General features: G+C 38.5%; 2 protein-coding genes across 4 annotated transcripts; one reads left to right on the forward strand and one right to left on the reverse strand.

Moving 5' to 3' along the window:
• Nucleotides 1–3,328: 3,328 nt before the first annotated feature.
• LOC141600316 (putative leucine-rich repeat receptor-like protein kinase IMK3) lies at nt 3,329–6,445 on the forward strand. The gene is made up of 2 exons (XM_074420525.1): nt 3,329–5,444; nt 5,635–6,445. Exons 1-2 carry the CDS (start codon nt 3,710–3,712, stop codon nt 6,249–6,251), a joined length of 2,352 nt encoding a protein of 783 aa, XP_074276626.1. The 5' UTR covers nt 3,329–3,709; the 3' UTR covers nt 6,252–6,445.
• A 195-nt stretch (nt 6,446–6,640) lies between these two features.
• On the reverse strand, nt 6,641–14,105 carry LOC141600317 (sorting nexin 2B-like). Of its 3 annotated transcripts, none has more exons than XM_074420528.1 (5): nt 12,886–14,097; nt 12,091–12,300; nt 8,338–8,598; nt 7,899–7,985; nt 6,641–6,866 (listed from the first exon to the last, which is right to left on the reverse strand). In XM_074420528.1, the coding sequence occupies exons 1-5, from the start codon at nt 13,834–13,836 to the stop codon at nt 6,792–6,794; spliced, it is 1,584 nt and encodes a 527-aa protein (XP_074276629.1). In that variant the 5' UTR covers nt 13,837–14,097; the 3' UTR covers nt 6,641–6,791. The 3 variants fall into 3 exon arrangements, with proteins under 3 accessions (XP_074276629.1, XP_074276630.1, XP_074276627.1); XM_074420526.1 differs by lacking the exon at nt 6,641–6,866 and adding an exon at nt 6,902–7,548 and having other exon boundaries at nt 12,886–14,099; XM_074420529.1 differs by lacking the exons at nt 6,641–6,866; nt 12,091–12,300 and adding an exon at nt 6,896–7,548 and having other exon boundaries at nt 12,886–14,105.
• Nucleotides 14,106–14,637: the final 532 nt, after the last annotated feature.

Genomic DNA, 14,637 nt, shown 5'->3' on the forward strand with positions numbered 1-14,637 from the left:
TTAGTTATAGATCATTCAAACCAAATCCCCCTCAAAACAGTTACCTTCAGACTAAAAGTAGACAAATATTAATTGCATCTACCTCCCTGCGGATCGACCTTGACTGCCACTATCTATAGTAGTAGTTTGGATTATAAATTTATCTTTGGTACTCTACGACGGTATCACTTAGCACCCACGCAAGCGGGGCTCCTCTGAACAGAGTGGGCAATTAAATCCTAGAGCCTCCAATCAACGAAGGCTGACAACAAAACAGCAAAAATGTGCACGCACGATAAAACAAAAGTACGCCAGAAACGACAAAATACAAGACAAGCAAACGATAGAACACTCGCGACGCTCGCACACGTTAAACGCACGCTCAAACGTGATCATTCTCATGACACATTGATAAACATTGCATTCACAGCATATAAAGATTACAACGTCTCTAGCCACCATATAGGGTGGATCATGCATTACAAGGTCATCGCATGCACCTAGATTGCGTCACTTTTCATTTTTCAGGTACTAGCTGCATACTAACTGCAGAAGCAAGTTCTGCTCGAGGTTCTCACCACCAAAATCACCCCTTGGCATTCAGGGGCAGAACGGTAAACTTAGGAGGAGGCTAGTCCCAGCTGGACCCTTCATCCACCGCAGCAGCTCCATCAGCTGGACCTAGCAATCTCCATCAGGACCCAACGTCCATCAGCATCCTCCAGCATCTACTAGATGGACCCAGCATCCATCAGCTTTTATAAGTTCGACCCATCGTCCATCAGCATCCACCGGCTGAAATCTATAGGTCGATATATGCAGAGTATCTACATGCACTACTTCCATATCAGCAGAACTGTGAAGAGCAAGGAGGAACTTGGAGGAGACAGCTTTGCCTACCTGTCAAGCTCACTCCAATGGGCATCTACCAGCAGGGCTCCGCCTGGGTACCTACATAGCCTTACTTCCAAACCAGCACAAACAGAGAGACCCAAAAATTAGTCTGCCAGAGCCATATACTATGGTCCAGCAAGAGCGAGCAGATTAGACTACCAGGAGCCTGGAGTAAAAATCTGGAGTACAAGTCTGGGTATAGAGAAGAGGTTCAGAACTATCTCCGATATATCCATCAGGCAGGTACTTGTTCTAGCAGAATAACAACAGCGTCCAGATCCTAGAAGACTAATTTCCCTCCTCATCTTGAGGCTGAGGAGGAAAATTGGCGGCAATTTTTATGGGCAAAATTTGCACATTTAATATTGGTACAAGTGTACCCACACAAGTGGCCAAGAGGGGGTGGTCAAGATCTGTGACATGGCATGAAAAAGTCAACCATTTGTGATGGTAAACAAAAGTCCAACTAACATCAAAGGAATTAAATGCGTAATAAAAGGAGTCAACTAACAAACCCCTATTTGAGTGCAACAGCTGCTGGAAAATAGGAGAGGTTTGAGTAAATTAGGGGGAAGTTAAAAAGGAGTAATGGGCTCCAAGGTTAAGGAGCATCTAGGGTTGGTGTATTATAAAAAGTGCAATAACCACAAGGGAAAAGGGGCATCACAACGTACAACAAAACACATATCCACACCTCACACATTTACATCGTCATCTCACGCTAGATAATCTCTATCACCCTCATTGATCTATATCTACGCAACAACAACACTCGTGAATCCAGAAAATACACTCAGGCTCCAGTAGCAGTTCCAGCAGAAACTCCGGCAGAGGCTCCAGCAGAAACTCCGGCAGAGGATCCAGCAGAAAATGTTCCTAAAGAGCTTTATTTCCTAGCCTTTATCTTGTACTTCCACTAAAATGTGTTCCTTAAAGGATCATAGTGCATACTTGGTGGGATTCTGAGCTGTTCCCACATTGGGTTTTCCGCGTCACCAATCTCTTGTGTCATTATTCCTTTACTTCGTTTTCATCTTTATTTTCGCTTAGTTTTCATTCATATTTCACCATAAAATCACCGATAAATTAACCCGTGTTTCGAGACTAAATAGAGTAGATCGCTTTGACCCACCACAAAACGATTTAATAATATTTGGTCAATTTTTGGCTAAAACAATTGTCAAACTAAGCTATTACAAAATCTTTTTTCAAATTGATTATTTCCAATTTTCGGGTTAGGCTAGATTAATAATGTCGATTATTAGTTTGAACTTCGAAATTAGATCACTTGAGGCGTTTAGATTCTATCAATGTTTACACATTTGTAATAATACGACTGTGTTCTTTTGGACTTAAAGTCACTTAATTTAAGTTTACTTCAGATCCTATAAGTTAGTTCAGTTCAGTTCAGTTCAGATCCTATATGTTCAATTCAGTTCAGTTCAGATCCTATAAGTTCAGTACAATTCAATTCATATCCTATAAGTTCAGTTCAGTTCAGATCAGATTAGTTTCAATCCAATATAGTTTGGGACGTGCTTTTTCACATACGGATTTTACTCTTTCACATACGTCTTTTACAATTTTACCCTTGTTATTTTTTTTTCATTCTCTCGCACCACTAATACCACCTCCGTTCAACACCCGTTACTCGTCGGTCCAGTCGTTGGTCAATGTTTCTCCGACCGACCTCACTCCGGCTAACCCTTGCTCCGTCAGTGTTAGCAATACATGTAATCTTGTCTAAATGGAAATTAAACGAGCAGACACAATGATCGAATAACAACAAATTATAAAGGTTTAGCAAAAATTAACGAACAACAAAGTGTGCGTTACACTTGCTTACAGCATGATATGCAAAGCAACACATAATAGATATTGATAATAGTGCACATGCTTATCTGTAGGACTGGGAATCACTAAATGTCAATAATACGAGTATACTTCAACTTTCGTATGATGCGAACAATAACGGAGTAAAAGCACAGAAGAAAAATAAAGAACAAGTAGATATTAATTTCATTAATTGAAAAATCCTAATAATTTTAAAATATATATATTAATAATTGTTAAACAACTAAATCAATTCATTAATTAGAGCATTGTAATCTATTGTTCAAGTTTATAGAGCAATTAGATTGGATTTGAGAGAAAAAGGTATTTGGAGTTAATTTTATTAAATCTAGGAAAAAGGGTATACTAAGGAAATTTTATGAAAAAATATATGTGAAAGGGTAAAGTCCGTATCCGTATAGTTTTTTAGACAAACCAACATAGTGAATAGCAACGAACTAGTTTGAAAAGTAGTTCCAAAACTGAACAGGAAGATGACGCTAAAAAGTAGTGTGTAGTTCAAACTCTATCCTCGTATTGTTAACGACAACCAACATCAACTGTCATTATTTGGCTCATAACTCATTAATGTCAGAAATTTCATAGGTTTCCAAACCACAAAAATTAGCCGTTATATACACCTGATACTCCATTAAAAAAAGGCTCATTTCTCCACATTTAATTGAATTAATGGAAGGAAGATTCAATTTTTTTAACCAAGAGCTGAAAAAACTAGCCGTTAAGAGGCGCCTCTGCACCATTAACACCCTGACCCACGTGTGTGTTCCTTAGAAATTTCATTTTCACGAGATTCTTTCTCTCACATCACGTGCCCCCTTTCCTTCACCAAACCCCAACCTTCTCCTCCTACAAAACCCCAACTCCATCCAATTTTCCCCTGTTTTTACTCCACATTATTCACTATTCCAATTTTTTATTTTTTATTTTTTATTTCAAAAATCAAAAATCAAAAACCAAATTTAAAGGGTGCCCATTTGATCCAATGGAGTCACTAAAAAAGAAGGAAAAATGGAAGATTGAATCCCAAAATAGAAACCCAATTGTCAAATTTAGATATAAGTTGTTAATTTTGTCACAATTATTGATGATTTTGTGTGGAAAAGTGAAGTGTGAAAATGGTTGGGATGGTGTGGTGATAACCCAAGAAGATTATCAAGGATTACAAGCATTTAAGAGAGAATTAATTGACCCAAATGGATTTTTAAGAAGTTGGAATGATAGTGGTTTTGGTGCATGTTCAGGTGGTTGGTCTGGTATTAAATGTGCTAAAGGTCAAGTTATTGTGATTCAACTTCCTTGGAAAGGTTTAGGAGGAAGATTAACTGATAAAGTTGCTGAATTTCAAGCACTTAGGAAACTTAGTTTACATGATAATCTGATTACCGGTCCAATACCGTCTTCTTTAGGTCTACTTCCTAATCTTAGAGGTCTTCAACTTTTCAATAACCGCTTTTCGGGTTCCATTCCTGCTTCATTAGGGCATTGTCCTTTGCTTCAGACCCTTGACCTTAGCCATAATTCTCTTACTGGTATTATCCCACCTAGTCTCTCTAATTCCAGTAAACTTTTTTGGGTTAATTTTAGCTACAATGCTTTATCTGGTCCTATACCGGCCGAATTGACTCGGTCTAGGAGCCTTGTTGTTCTTGATTTTAAATATAATGAGTTGTCAGGGTCTTTGCCAGATGATTTAGGGAGACTTTCTAATCTTAGAACATTGGATTTGGGTCACAATGCTATTAAGGGTAGTCTTCCTAGTAGTATGTCAAAGTTGTCATCTTTAACAGCATTGAACTTAGAAAGTAATTATCTTGTAGGACAGTTGCCTGATAATATTGGTTATCTTAGTAACTTGTCTGTGATTAACCTTAGGAGGAACCGATTTGAAGGGCAAATTCCTCGATCGATTGGCGATATTTCCTCTCTTGCTCAACTTGATTTGTCCTTCAATAACTTTAGTGGAGAAATCCCTGATATACTTTCTGATTTGTTAAGCCTTAGTTCCTTAAATGTGTCGTATAATAACCTTTCTGGTCAAGTTCCTGTTGGACTGTCTCAGAAGTTCAATAAAAGCTCGTTCATTGGGAACCGGAACCTTCAGTTATGTGGGTTTAGTCCTTCTACCCCATGTCCATCCCAAGCACCATCTCCTTCACAAACCGGCGTCCCTAAAAAACCGAAAAAGGGCAGAAAATTGAGTGCCAAAGACTACATTCTAATAGCAGCTGGTGCACTACTTGTAGTTATGCTCATACTTTGCTGCATACTACTGTGCTGCTTAATCAGGAAAAGGTCTGTATCAAAGGAGAGGGTGGAAGGAGTTGCAGCCCCCGGGGGAGCACGGGCCGAGAAGGGTGGGCCATCTGCCGAGCCTGAGGTGGAGGCAGGCGAGACGGGTGGCAAGTTGGTACATTTTGATGGACCATTCGTGTTCACAGCAGATGATTTGTTATGTGCAACAGCTGAGATTATGGGGAAGAGTACATATGGGACTGTTTACAAGGCGACATTGGAGGACGGAAATCAAGTGGCAGTAAAGAGGTTAAGAGAGAAGATAACAAAAGGGCAGAAAGAATTTGAAGCTGAGGTTAATGTGTTAGGCAAGATTAGGCACCCAAATCTTTTGGCAATGAGGGCTTACTACATTGGACCTAAAGGAGAAAAGCTTCTTGTCTTTGATTATATGCCTAAGGGAAGCCTTGTAACCTTTTTGCACGGTAAGCATTTTCGACAACCCTTCCTAATAATGTCTTTGATAAGCTTTCAATGTATAGGGCTGAGTTTTCAACATTAAACTTTAAAAATATCGCCTCCAAACCTTGAATTCTCACCCTTGCTTGAGTATATGATCGCCTCGCCTGAGCTTTTGTTTTGCCTTGAATGAAAATCTGATGTTTTGTGTTGCAGCGCGTGGCCCCGACTCAAGGATAGACTGGCCTACAAGAATGAGAATAATACAAGGATTAACAAGGGGATTATTCCACCTCCACAACAATGAGACCATAATTCATGGCAACCTAACATCAAGCAATGTCCTCATTGATGACAACACCACCACGAAGATAGCAGATTATGGCCTGTCACGGCTAATGACAGCGGCGGCTGCAGCCAACGTCATTGCCACAGCCGGAGCATTAGGATACAGGGCCCCAGAGCTATCCAAGCTAAAAAAGGCCAACACAAAGACAGATGTGTACAGTCTAGGAGTGATCTTCTTAGAGCTCCTAACGGGGAAATCGCCAGGCGAGGCAATGAATGGAGTTGATCTGCCACAATGGGTTGCCTCCATCGTCAAGGAAGAGTGGACTAATGAGGTGTTTGACTTGGAGTTGATGAGGGATGCTTCTACCATTGGTGATGAACTCCTCAACACCTTAAAGTTGGCACTGCATTGTGTTGACCCTTCGCCATCAGCTAGACCGGAAGTTCAACAGGTTTTGCAACAATTGGAGGAGATAAGGGCACCTGAAACGGCCCCCACTTCCGGTGATGATGGTGGAGGAGCTCTGTCGGCAAGCGATTGAAGGGACTTTACTTGGCAATGGAAGACTAGATTGAGCTTTTTTGAGCTTTATAATTTTTGATGTTTTGTCTTGAATTACTAATTAGGGTATGTAAATAGAATTCTATTCTATTTATTTTATTACTTTTGTTCTTGATGATCGTGGATTTAGTTTGTGCTTCAAAACAAAATTCATTAAGATCATATCGTTTGACCAAAGCTCGGAATTTAAGTCAGAAGAGAGCATATTGTTCGGAGTTGGGACATGGAGGGTCAATTTCCCCCTCGCAAGATAAATTTTTATATTATTTTTTTCTTTCCAAGTTTTTCAGAATAAAACCTGGATCACTGGAAAATGGAGAAGATTCGTTGTATCATTCGGTGTTTCCCAGATAAAACCTACATGTGATATAAGGAGGTCTCTCGGAAATTGGCAAATGTACATAGCTCAGAAAGTGGAGATACAATACAATCGAGGATATTTCCAGTTGTTCATAAATCAGACTACATTAGAAAAGAAAAAAAAATGTACAGTAGTTACAGTCTGTAGAGTAGTAGTACATCAACTAACATCATATCCTCTAGTTTCCTCCGCAACCTTTTCCCAAACATTGGCCATCTTCTCTGCATATCCTGCCTGCAAAAGCAAGAACTAATCAGTTAAAGGGACTAATCATTGTCGATGGTCTGACTTGTATATAGTTAACGTATTCCGTTTTTCATTTTAGTCCGTCTCAGCAGGTTATCATTTTTGGGCATGTTTTGTGTAACGAGGAATGAATATGGGACTCGGTCAACCCACTTGAATGTGCTCGCATAAAAAAATGGATCCAAAAGTAATTTCAAGTTCCTTAAAAAACTACAAATCCAGGACACAGCCATCTCCCGCAAACATTAAAATCATTTTCAGGTTAACAGATGGGAAGCCGAAAGGATATATCGAACATTTGTTATCTGGGTCGATAAATACTCACAAATCACAGCATTAGTACTATCGCTTACATACACCTTAAGTACCTAAATAGTGAGCTAATTATATCCAGAAGCCTATTCAAAAGGTCAGCAAAAACTCTGTTGCATATCAAAACAGAGAAGAAACAGAACAAGCCAAATAATACTGGAGATCATTTATAAACCGGTTGGTCTTGCTTGAGACGGGCCATTTTGGTCAGGATTTTGTAACTATTTTACAGCCAAATGTGACCACTATTGAAAAACAAGTTACCATAAGCTGCAACAGTGGTTGTACCATTGTGGTTACATTTAACCATTAAATGGTCACATATGCCCGTCTGAAGGTTCAAAAGAAAAGTGGCCGTCTGAAACAAGAATTTGTGTTTATAACTCAGAAAAGCAATAATCCACAAAATATATTGGTAGTACGTGTGTTTCTCTAAATACCATACAATTAGATTAAAATTATAATTTATGATGATTGCATAGATTTGTCTGGCAACAGTTGATGGCAACAAATTTTATGTTTTGCGCCAATATGCATCAATCACTACGATAAACTGGCAATGAAAAGCCAAAAGTTTCCCGTGTTGTGTTAAATACAGCTTACCTCATGGAAGTCGTCAACCTTCCCACAACTAGCAGACCATCAAGAAGTAAATAAACATACAATTCTCAGTCAAGTGCATACTAAGCTAAAGGCTTGAAAGAGTACCTGATTTACAACAAAACCCTTCAGCATACTCAAAAAATCTGAGTGCCTTTCTTTTTCTATCCTATCAAGCTCATTCTTGTTATTTTCCTGCATGGATATCAGCATATTACATGAATATTCTCAAGTAATCTTGTGAGGATATTGACTCTAATTGTGACAACAACATTACCCCAACACCCATTGTGGAAGAAGAGGGGTCAGATTCAATGTCTGAAGAAAATTTAAGTACACAAAACATGATTAAAATAAATAAATAAATAAATAATCAAACTCCAACATCCACATGTATCATTTCCCACCATAATGCTCTCTCAGTCACCAAAAACATACTCCGTGAATAAATGTGACAGATTCTATAAAGCTGTTCATTCAAACATAAAAGAAGAATCGTCTCCATAATACACAAAGGATTTTCTTTTATGACAAAGCAAAAGCTGACCTTAATTCTTTCATATTCCTTTACTGCACAAAGTTTAGCATCCTCAGTCACTTTCATTGTTTCCTTAAGTTCTTCGATTTTGCGCATCCTGGATCTATCTCCACCAAATATTTTAGAGGCAGCAATTTCTAGCTTTTCAATTCTTGACTGTAAGGAAGATAATTCAGTTGCAAGAGTTTGGACAGTCAACAAAGCATTTGATCGTTCTGTAAACGCATTATCAACAGCAAGCATCATCCCAAGATAATCATGGAGCTTATCCTGAAATACAAAGGGAAAGAAATAATAAATCTTCCATATTGAGCACGCTGAATAAAACACCACAATGAAGCTCACAAGTTAGCATTTTGAAAATCATGTCAGTAACAGGGAACTCAAGCCACACAGTTTTCCTCCAACTCTATTAACATTATCAAAGACGTTATAATGGGCAACCTTTCCTGATTATGTGGGAAACATGCAAGAAAACAAATTCTCAGTGATAATGAGGATATACCTGCTACTGCTAGCTTGATAATAAATTGGTCTACTGATTACAAGACTGCAATATAGTCATTAATAATATAAAGGTCCTTGTCTAGAAAAAAAACTACATCATTATTCTCTAATTATTGTCCAATCTGTTAGACAAAATTCAACCTCGAGTCCAGAACGCTCAATATAGCCATGTTCAGTGTACCAATTTGCATTTAAGAGAGACACATTTCTTTTTCTGGAAGCTCACTCTCAAGAATGCATTACAACGACAACATTACCCCGGTGCCTCAATGGCTACCGCAAATTGCGAGGTAAGAGGGGTTCGGATGTAGGCAACCTTACCCTTGTGTTAAAAACACAAAGAGACTGTTTCTGAATGAACCAAGTCTTTTCCTCCATTGCAAATACCTAAAAACTCTCAAGACTGCATTATTGAAAACAATTCAATGCAAATGCTTCAGATATCCCTTGTCGCTAACGGCATTCAATACGCTTTCCCTCAGGTTTCAAGCTCGGTAAAACATTATAAAACCAGACCAAGGCCACCAGATCATTCTCGATGAAGCAAACAATATCAAGGATATCTACCACAATGGCATGAATTTACAAGCGCAGACAGAATGTAATAAGTTGCCAATTAAAAAATAAACTGGCTTATGAAGTAAACAGTTAAATTTGAAAATTCAAACTATGTAGACTAAATCCTAATAGAGAAAAAGTCAAAAATCGCGTTCGGACATATTTATTAGTCACCGAAATTAGCAGCGTAGTACATCGCTATTAAAGAAGAGGATGATTTGAGTTCACAAACAACAGGGACATAACCAAAACATTACTAAGCAACTAAAATACCAAGCAAATAGTAAAACATAAAGGCCTCAACGTTTCCGAATATAACACAATTTGAGTCATCTTACAAATTCCATATTTCAGACTCGTACAAAAATGCATATAAAGCACCCCCCACCGGCCCTAGCTTGAAAAAGAACCACCACCATTCTTAATTTAGTACACAAAGCTCGTATACAAATCCATTTCGAGAAGGTTCTACTCGCTCTAGTAATTTAAGGCACTTCATATAGAAAGATATATAGGCAACTCGTACAGCAATGACACATTTTATTCAAAAGACCAGATGCTGTAGAACGCCTCCAGATATTCTCTCCAATCCATGGTTTTAATATCTGCTGCAAGACTGATTCACAACCGAGTTATCAAGGTTTTGGAGTTTAAACAAGCATTTTACTGCATTTGAGGAGACGTTTAGTCAGATTAGGCGCAAAAGACCATGACTAAAACTGAGATTTAATACTATGTTAGATCTTCTTCACATATGTCTGCAGTCTCGACTCTCAACCTTCCATTTTATTCAAGCATATTTATCTGACAATGTTTATTGAAAAGAAAGCAGATGGTCAACACAAACACCACGACTCACGAGTCGCCTCTATGATCAGCTCATAATCGCAACTAGATAATCTTAATCATCTTATCACCTCACCAAATTTTACAGTTAAAAATTTCCACTTAACAAGATGAAACAATTTGTTGAAAAAAAAAATTCTACTGAAGTTGCTGTTGGTAGTAAAGAAGCCTTGTTAAGTGAAACAATTCAATGGTACTTAAAGCAATATTATATCTATACATGGCAGTTTATCAAACGACAGCATGCTCGGCAAAAATGCTCTCTATTATAACTTGCAAGTGAAAAATCCAAAAGCATAGCTGCAGCAACTTACACAATGCTACACTGGTGCATTCAATTCACTGTACATTCCACAGGCTATAACATGTGCAACGTCACTGTTCATTGGAACCTTTCCTTGATAAACTCAATAATTATAAGCAGATGCATGAAGTACTAGATTTATAGCTGCAAAGAAACTTCCCAAATTTGTACCCCATGAACTAACTAAAAATCAGAAACAATGATGCATCCACATAGATATAAATGCATCTAAATGCATCTAATTTCACCCAACCTTTGGATTGCACATTTAGCTGAAGTATACTCTGGTACTTAATCACATTCTAATGTAGGAAATTTTATTATCACAGCCCATTTGGATTCATACGTCGATAGCATCTCAAACTACAAAACGTGAAAAATCCATAAGCTCCGGCACTAACATAACAACCTAACCCCTCCCCCTACCCCCGGCAGAATTTTACTACACAAAGGCAACGAAAGTCAGAAACAAGCAGTCACCTTACGTGCTACCCATCACTCAACTATTTATCACTAATCAGTTACTTCCGACACGAGTACTGCCCAAGATGGTAAAGATCGAGATCATAAGGTACATAATACCCCTCACATATGATCAGGCAACAATTATTTTCAGTTATGGTGCTTATCAGCGAAACTTTTATGTAGATAAAGGTCTTCCATGACGAAGAAGACTAGTAAAAACTTAGGGTGGCACCATATCGCGCCTTGTGCATGTAGTTCAAGATTATGACTAATGTGATCCTTAATTTGTACACTGAAATATTTTAATACCATATATGAGTATTTTAATGAACTAGATGTCTTTAGGAAAGATGATTAAACCAGATCCTCCTTAGGTGCATAGGATTCCAAACAATTCCAAATTGATCTACAATCAGGGCCATTCCTAACATTTTCAACGCCATGTGTGATACTTAAAAGATGTTCCTCTAACCATTATACTTATCTTACTATTCAAAATCGAACATAAAAAATATTTTTAACAGATATTTCATTTTTTTACAAAAAGTCTTGGGAACGATCAAAGTTTGGGGAGAAAAAAGGCTACCCACGAAATCAGATTTCTTTCTCTAATTACCGTTAGATGGCTTGATGGTTTAATCAACACATTTTACAGTCTCGTCGCAGGTTCGAGTCTCCATGGAGAGCACCTCTATTTGATTTTTATTATCTATATACACACACACACACCAAAGAGTCTAAAACAGCAGAGGAGAAGGTTCAGGCTCAAGCCATTGCACTTAAGCAGAGACCATGATGACATTGGGCTCACAGAGAACACCTGTTCTATAAGCGCAGTAATAAATATATGCAAAGACAACTGCATTCTATATTGGGCCCCTAAAAACTTGGGCGCTATGACGCCGCACGGGAAGAAGACCATCTGGACCGGCCCTATCAGCAATAATATATAGTTTATAGTGTTACCAATCCTATCTAAAGCATTGCAAATGTAGCCCACAAACACCTTAATATATATATATAAACATCATTAATAAAACAGGAATGTCAACCACACTTTTCCTACTCAATTCAATGCTTACCAGATGCTTAACCGTTTGAGCATTTAACTCACGGTACAATCTACTCGCTTTAACAGACGCAGTTGCCATATTCTTCATGTCAGCTGCTCGCGCTCTTTGACACTCATAAATTACTTCGTCAAGCTCAAACTTCGTCAACTTCACAAAAGCCAACCCCAACTCGCCCATTGTTTCCCCGATGTCTTGCTGCGCTTTCACCAACGTTTCCGCCTAATTACACAACACAAACTTCCAAAACTTGAATACGGAAACTACTACAATTTGCCAAAGCCCTAACAAAGCTAAGCATAAAACCTCAAGTTTGCTTACAATAAACTATAACTGATTTAATTCCTCCGTCCTCACACACATTGTTAAATAACACCTTACTTAATAGCAACCATACCAACAATAATAGCAACCAAAGCGCAATAAATGATATGCCTCCTAATAATTCATCAAAGTCCTAACAAAACTAAGCATAAAACGACAAGACTGCTAGTAATAACAATACAAACTTACCTTAACTCATGTTGCTAAACACAACGATAATGAACCACGGCAATATTAGCAACAAACGCACCATAAATAAATGATTAAATATCGACAACATAAATATCGATAAATAAAAGTTATACCTCCTAATGATTAACCAAAGCCCTAACAAAACTAATCATAAAACCCACAAAATTGCTACTAGTAAGACAGAGAAACTTACAATAAATCACATTGCAAAACACAATAACAATCAATAATAACAATAACAGCAATCAACGCGCCATAATGATTAAGAATCCACAAAATAAGAAGTTATACCTGCTCAGACACATTGCTTAATTGTTGTTCAAGCTCATTAAGCCTCACCTTCTTCTCCAAAAACTCTTTATCCTCCTCAACAACAGACGGCTTTACACCACTCCAATCATTGGAAACCGCCTGCTTCAACTCCTTAAACAACCTAAACAAGTCCCTCCCACCCTTAGCCGGCTGCACGACCTCCTCAGCCGCCATAGCCGTCTCCCCAATCAACTGCCCTGGCAACTTAACCACACCATCAAGCATCCTGGAAGCGACATCGATAGTGTTAACAAACCCTAACCTCCCATCCACCTCCAAAAACACTCTCAATTCCTCCGACTTCCGAATCGTAGGGTGTGCTGCCAATTTCTTCAAGTACTTCTCAACCGCAACTCTCCTTTGCTCAACAAATTCCGTCTTTTGCATCATTTGCGACTCCATTATACTCTTATCAGGCCGTAACGGAATAACATAACCTCGATAACACTCGGATAATCGATCCGACAAGGTAACGACCTCGCTAAATCGACGACGAACACTAAATTCCGTGGAAGAGAAGTTATCTAAGTTAGTTCGCGTAGTAATTAAGTAATTATAGTAATAACTTCCACCTGGAACAAGCGAATTGGAAGATTCGGGAACTTTCTGAGGATCTGAAACTGAAATGTGGAGAAATTCGGAAGGTTCTTCTGACGAAGAGAATGATAGTGAGTTGAGACGATGGTGACCGTTGATTTCGGCGATTGAATCCGCATCGAACGATCGAAACATGGCGTCGGCGTAGGACGGAGGATCAACGAAGGAGTTAAGTGAGGAATTAGGGTTTTTGGCGGGAAGATGGTCAGCAATGGCGGAAATCTCGGGGAAATCGCTGGCGTGAGAGGAAGGTTGATGATTGTCGTGAAGCGTTAAGTCGTCCATGAATTCGGAAGAATCGTTGGTAGAATCATGGTGGTTGTGATCCATCATGTTTCTGGAAATTTGGGGATATTGTGTTGTTATGGTGGTTGTTGAAGATTAGAAGATGAAGATATTAAGTGATATGCATGGATTTATGAGTGGAGACGTGGAGTAGATTAAGATTATTAATCAAAAGTTGATTAGATTAGGATTATGCAGATTAAAGGGTGAAAATTTAGGATTAGGATTGCCGATTGAGATTGGGATGATGTTTGGAGGTGTGAGCCTGTGAGGAGGATCGTTGACCTCGAGGAAAGTGAGGACTCGAGACTGAGTAACGTGACTAGAGTGATGTATGTTGGCACTTGCTCAGGCCAAACTCTTCGCCGGTCAAATGGATCACCCAGATTGGCCTTATTTTTTTCGTCTGAAACGAGCTCAAGTGAATTAAGTGGAGTTAAGCTTAATTGAACTAAATTGAATGGAACCGAGGTGAAGTGATTCTATGAAAAGATGAACTGAATAGAAATTGACTGAAACTGAACAAAGCCGAACGAAATAGAGTTGAGCAGAACTTAAATGAGCTGAAATTAAGCCGGAAAGAACAGAGCTTAATTATCTTTCATAAATCTTTTAACTCTTATCAAGTAGATAGATCTGGTAGGCGGGTGAATCAATTTGATTTTGCATTGATCGAATTAAATCGGTTTGATTTTAAGGTTGACCTTAGTTTTGGTTTCGGTTCAATTTCAATCGGTTCATTTCGATTAGCTTTTATCAGTTTACAATATTTTTGAGTCGCGAAGAGTCGGCAAAAACGTTTAAAATCTAAGTGTTTTTATGAGAAAATGGATATTTTTACATCACGTC

The sequence above is a fragment of the Silene latifolia genome, chromosome 9 (assembly GCF_048544455.1).
Source record: "Silene latifolia isolate original U9 population chromosome 9, ASM4854445v1, whole genome shotgun sequence".
In the NCBI taxonomy this organism is placed as follows: domain Eukaryota; kingdom Viridiplantae; phylum Streptophyta; class Magnoliopsida; order Caryophyllales; family Caryophyllaceae; genus Silene; species Silene latifolia.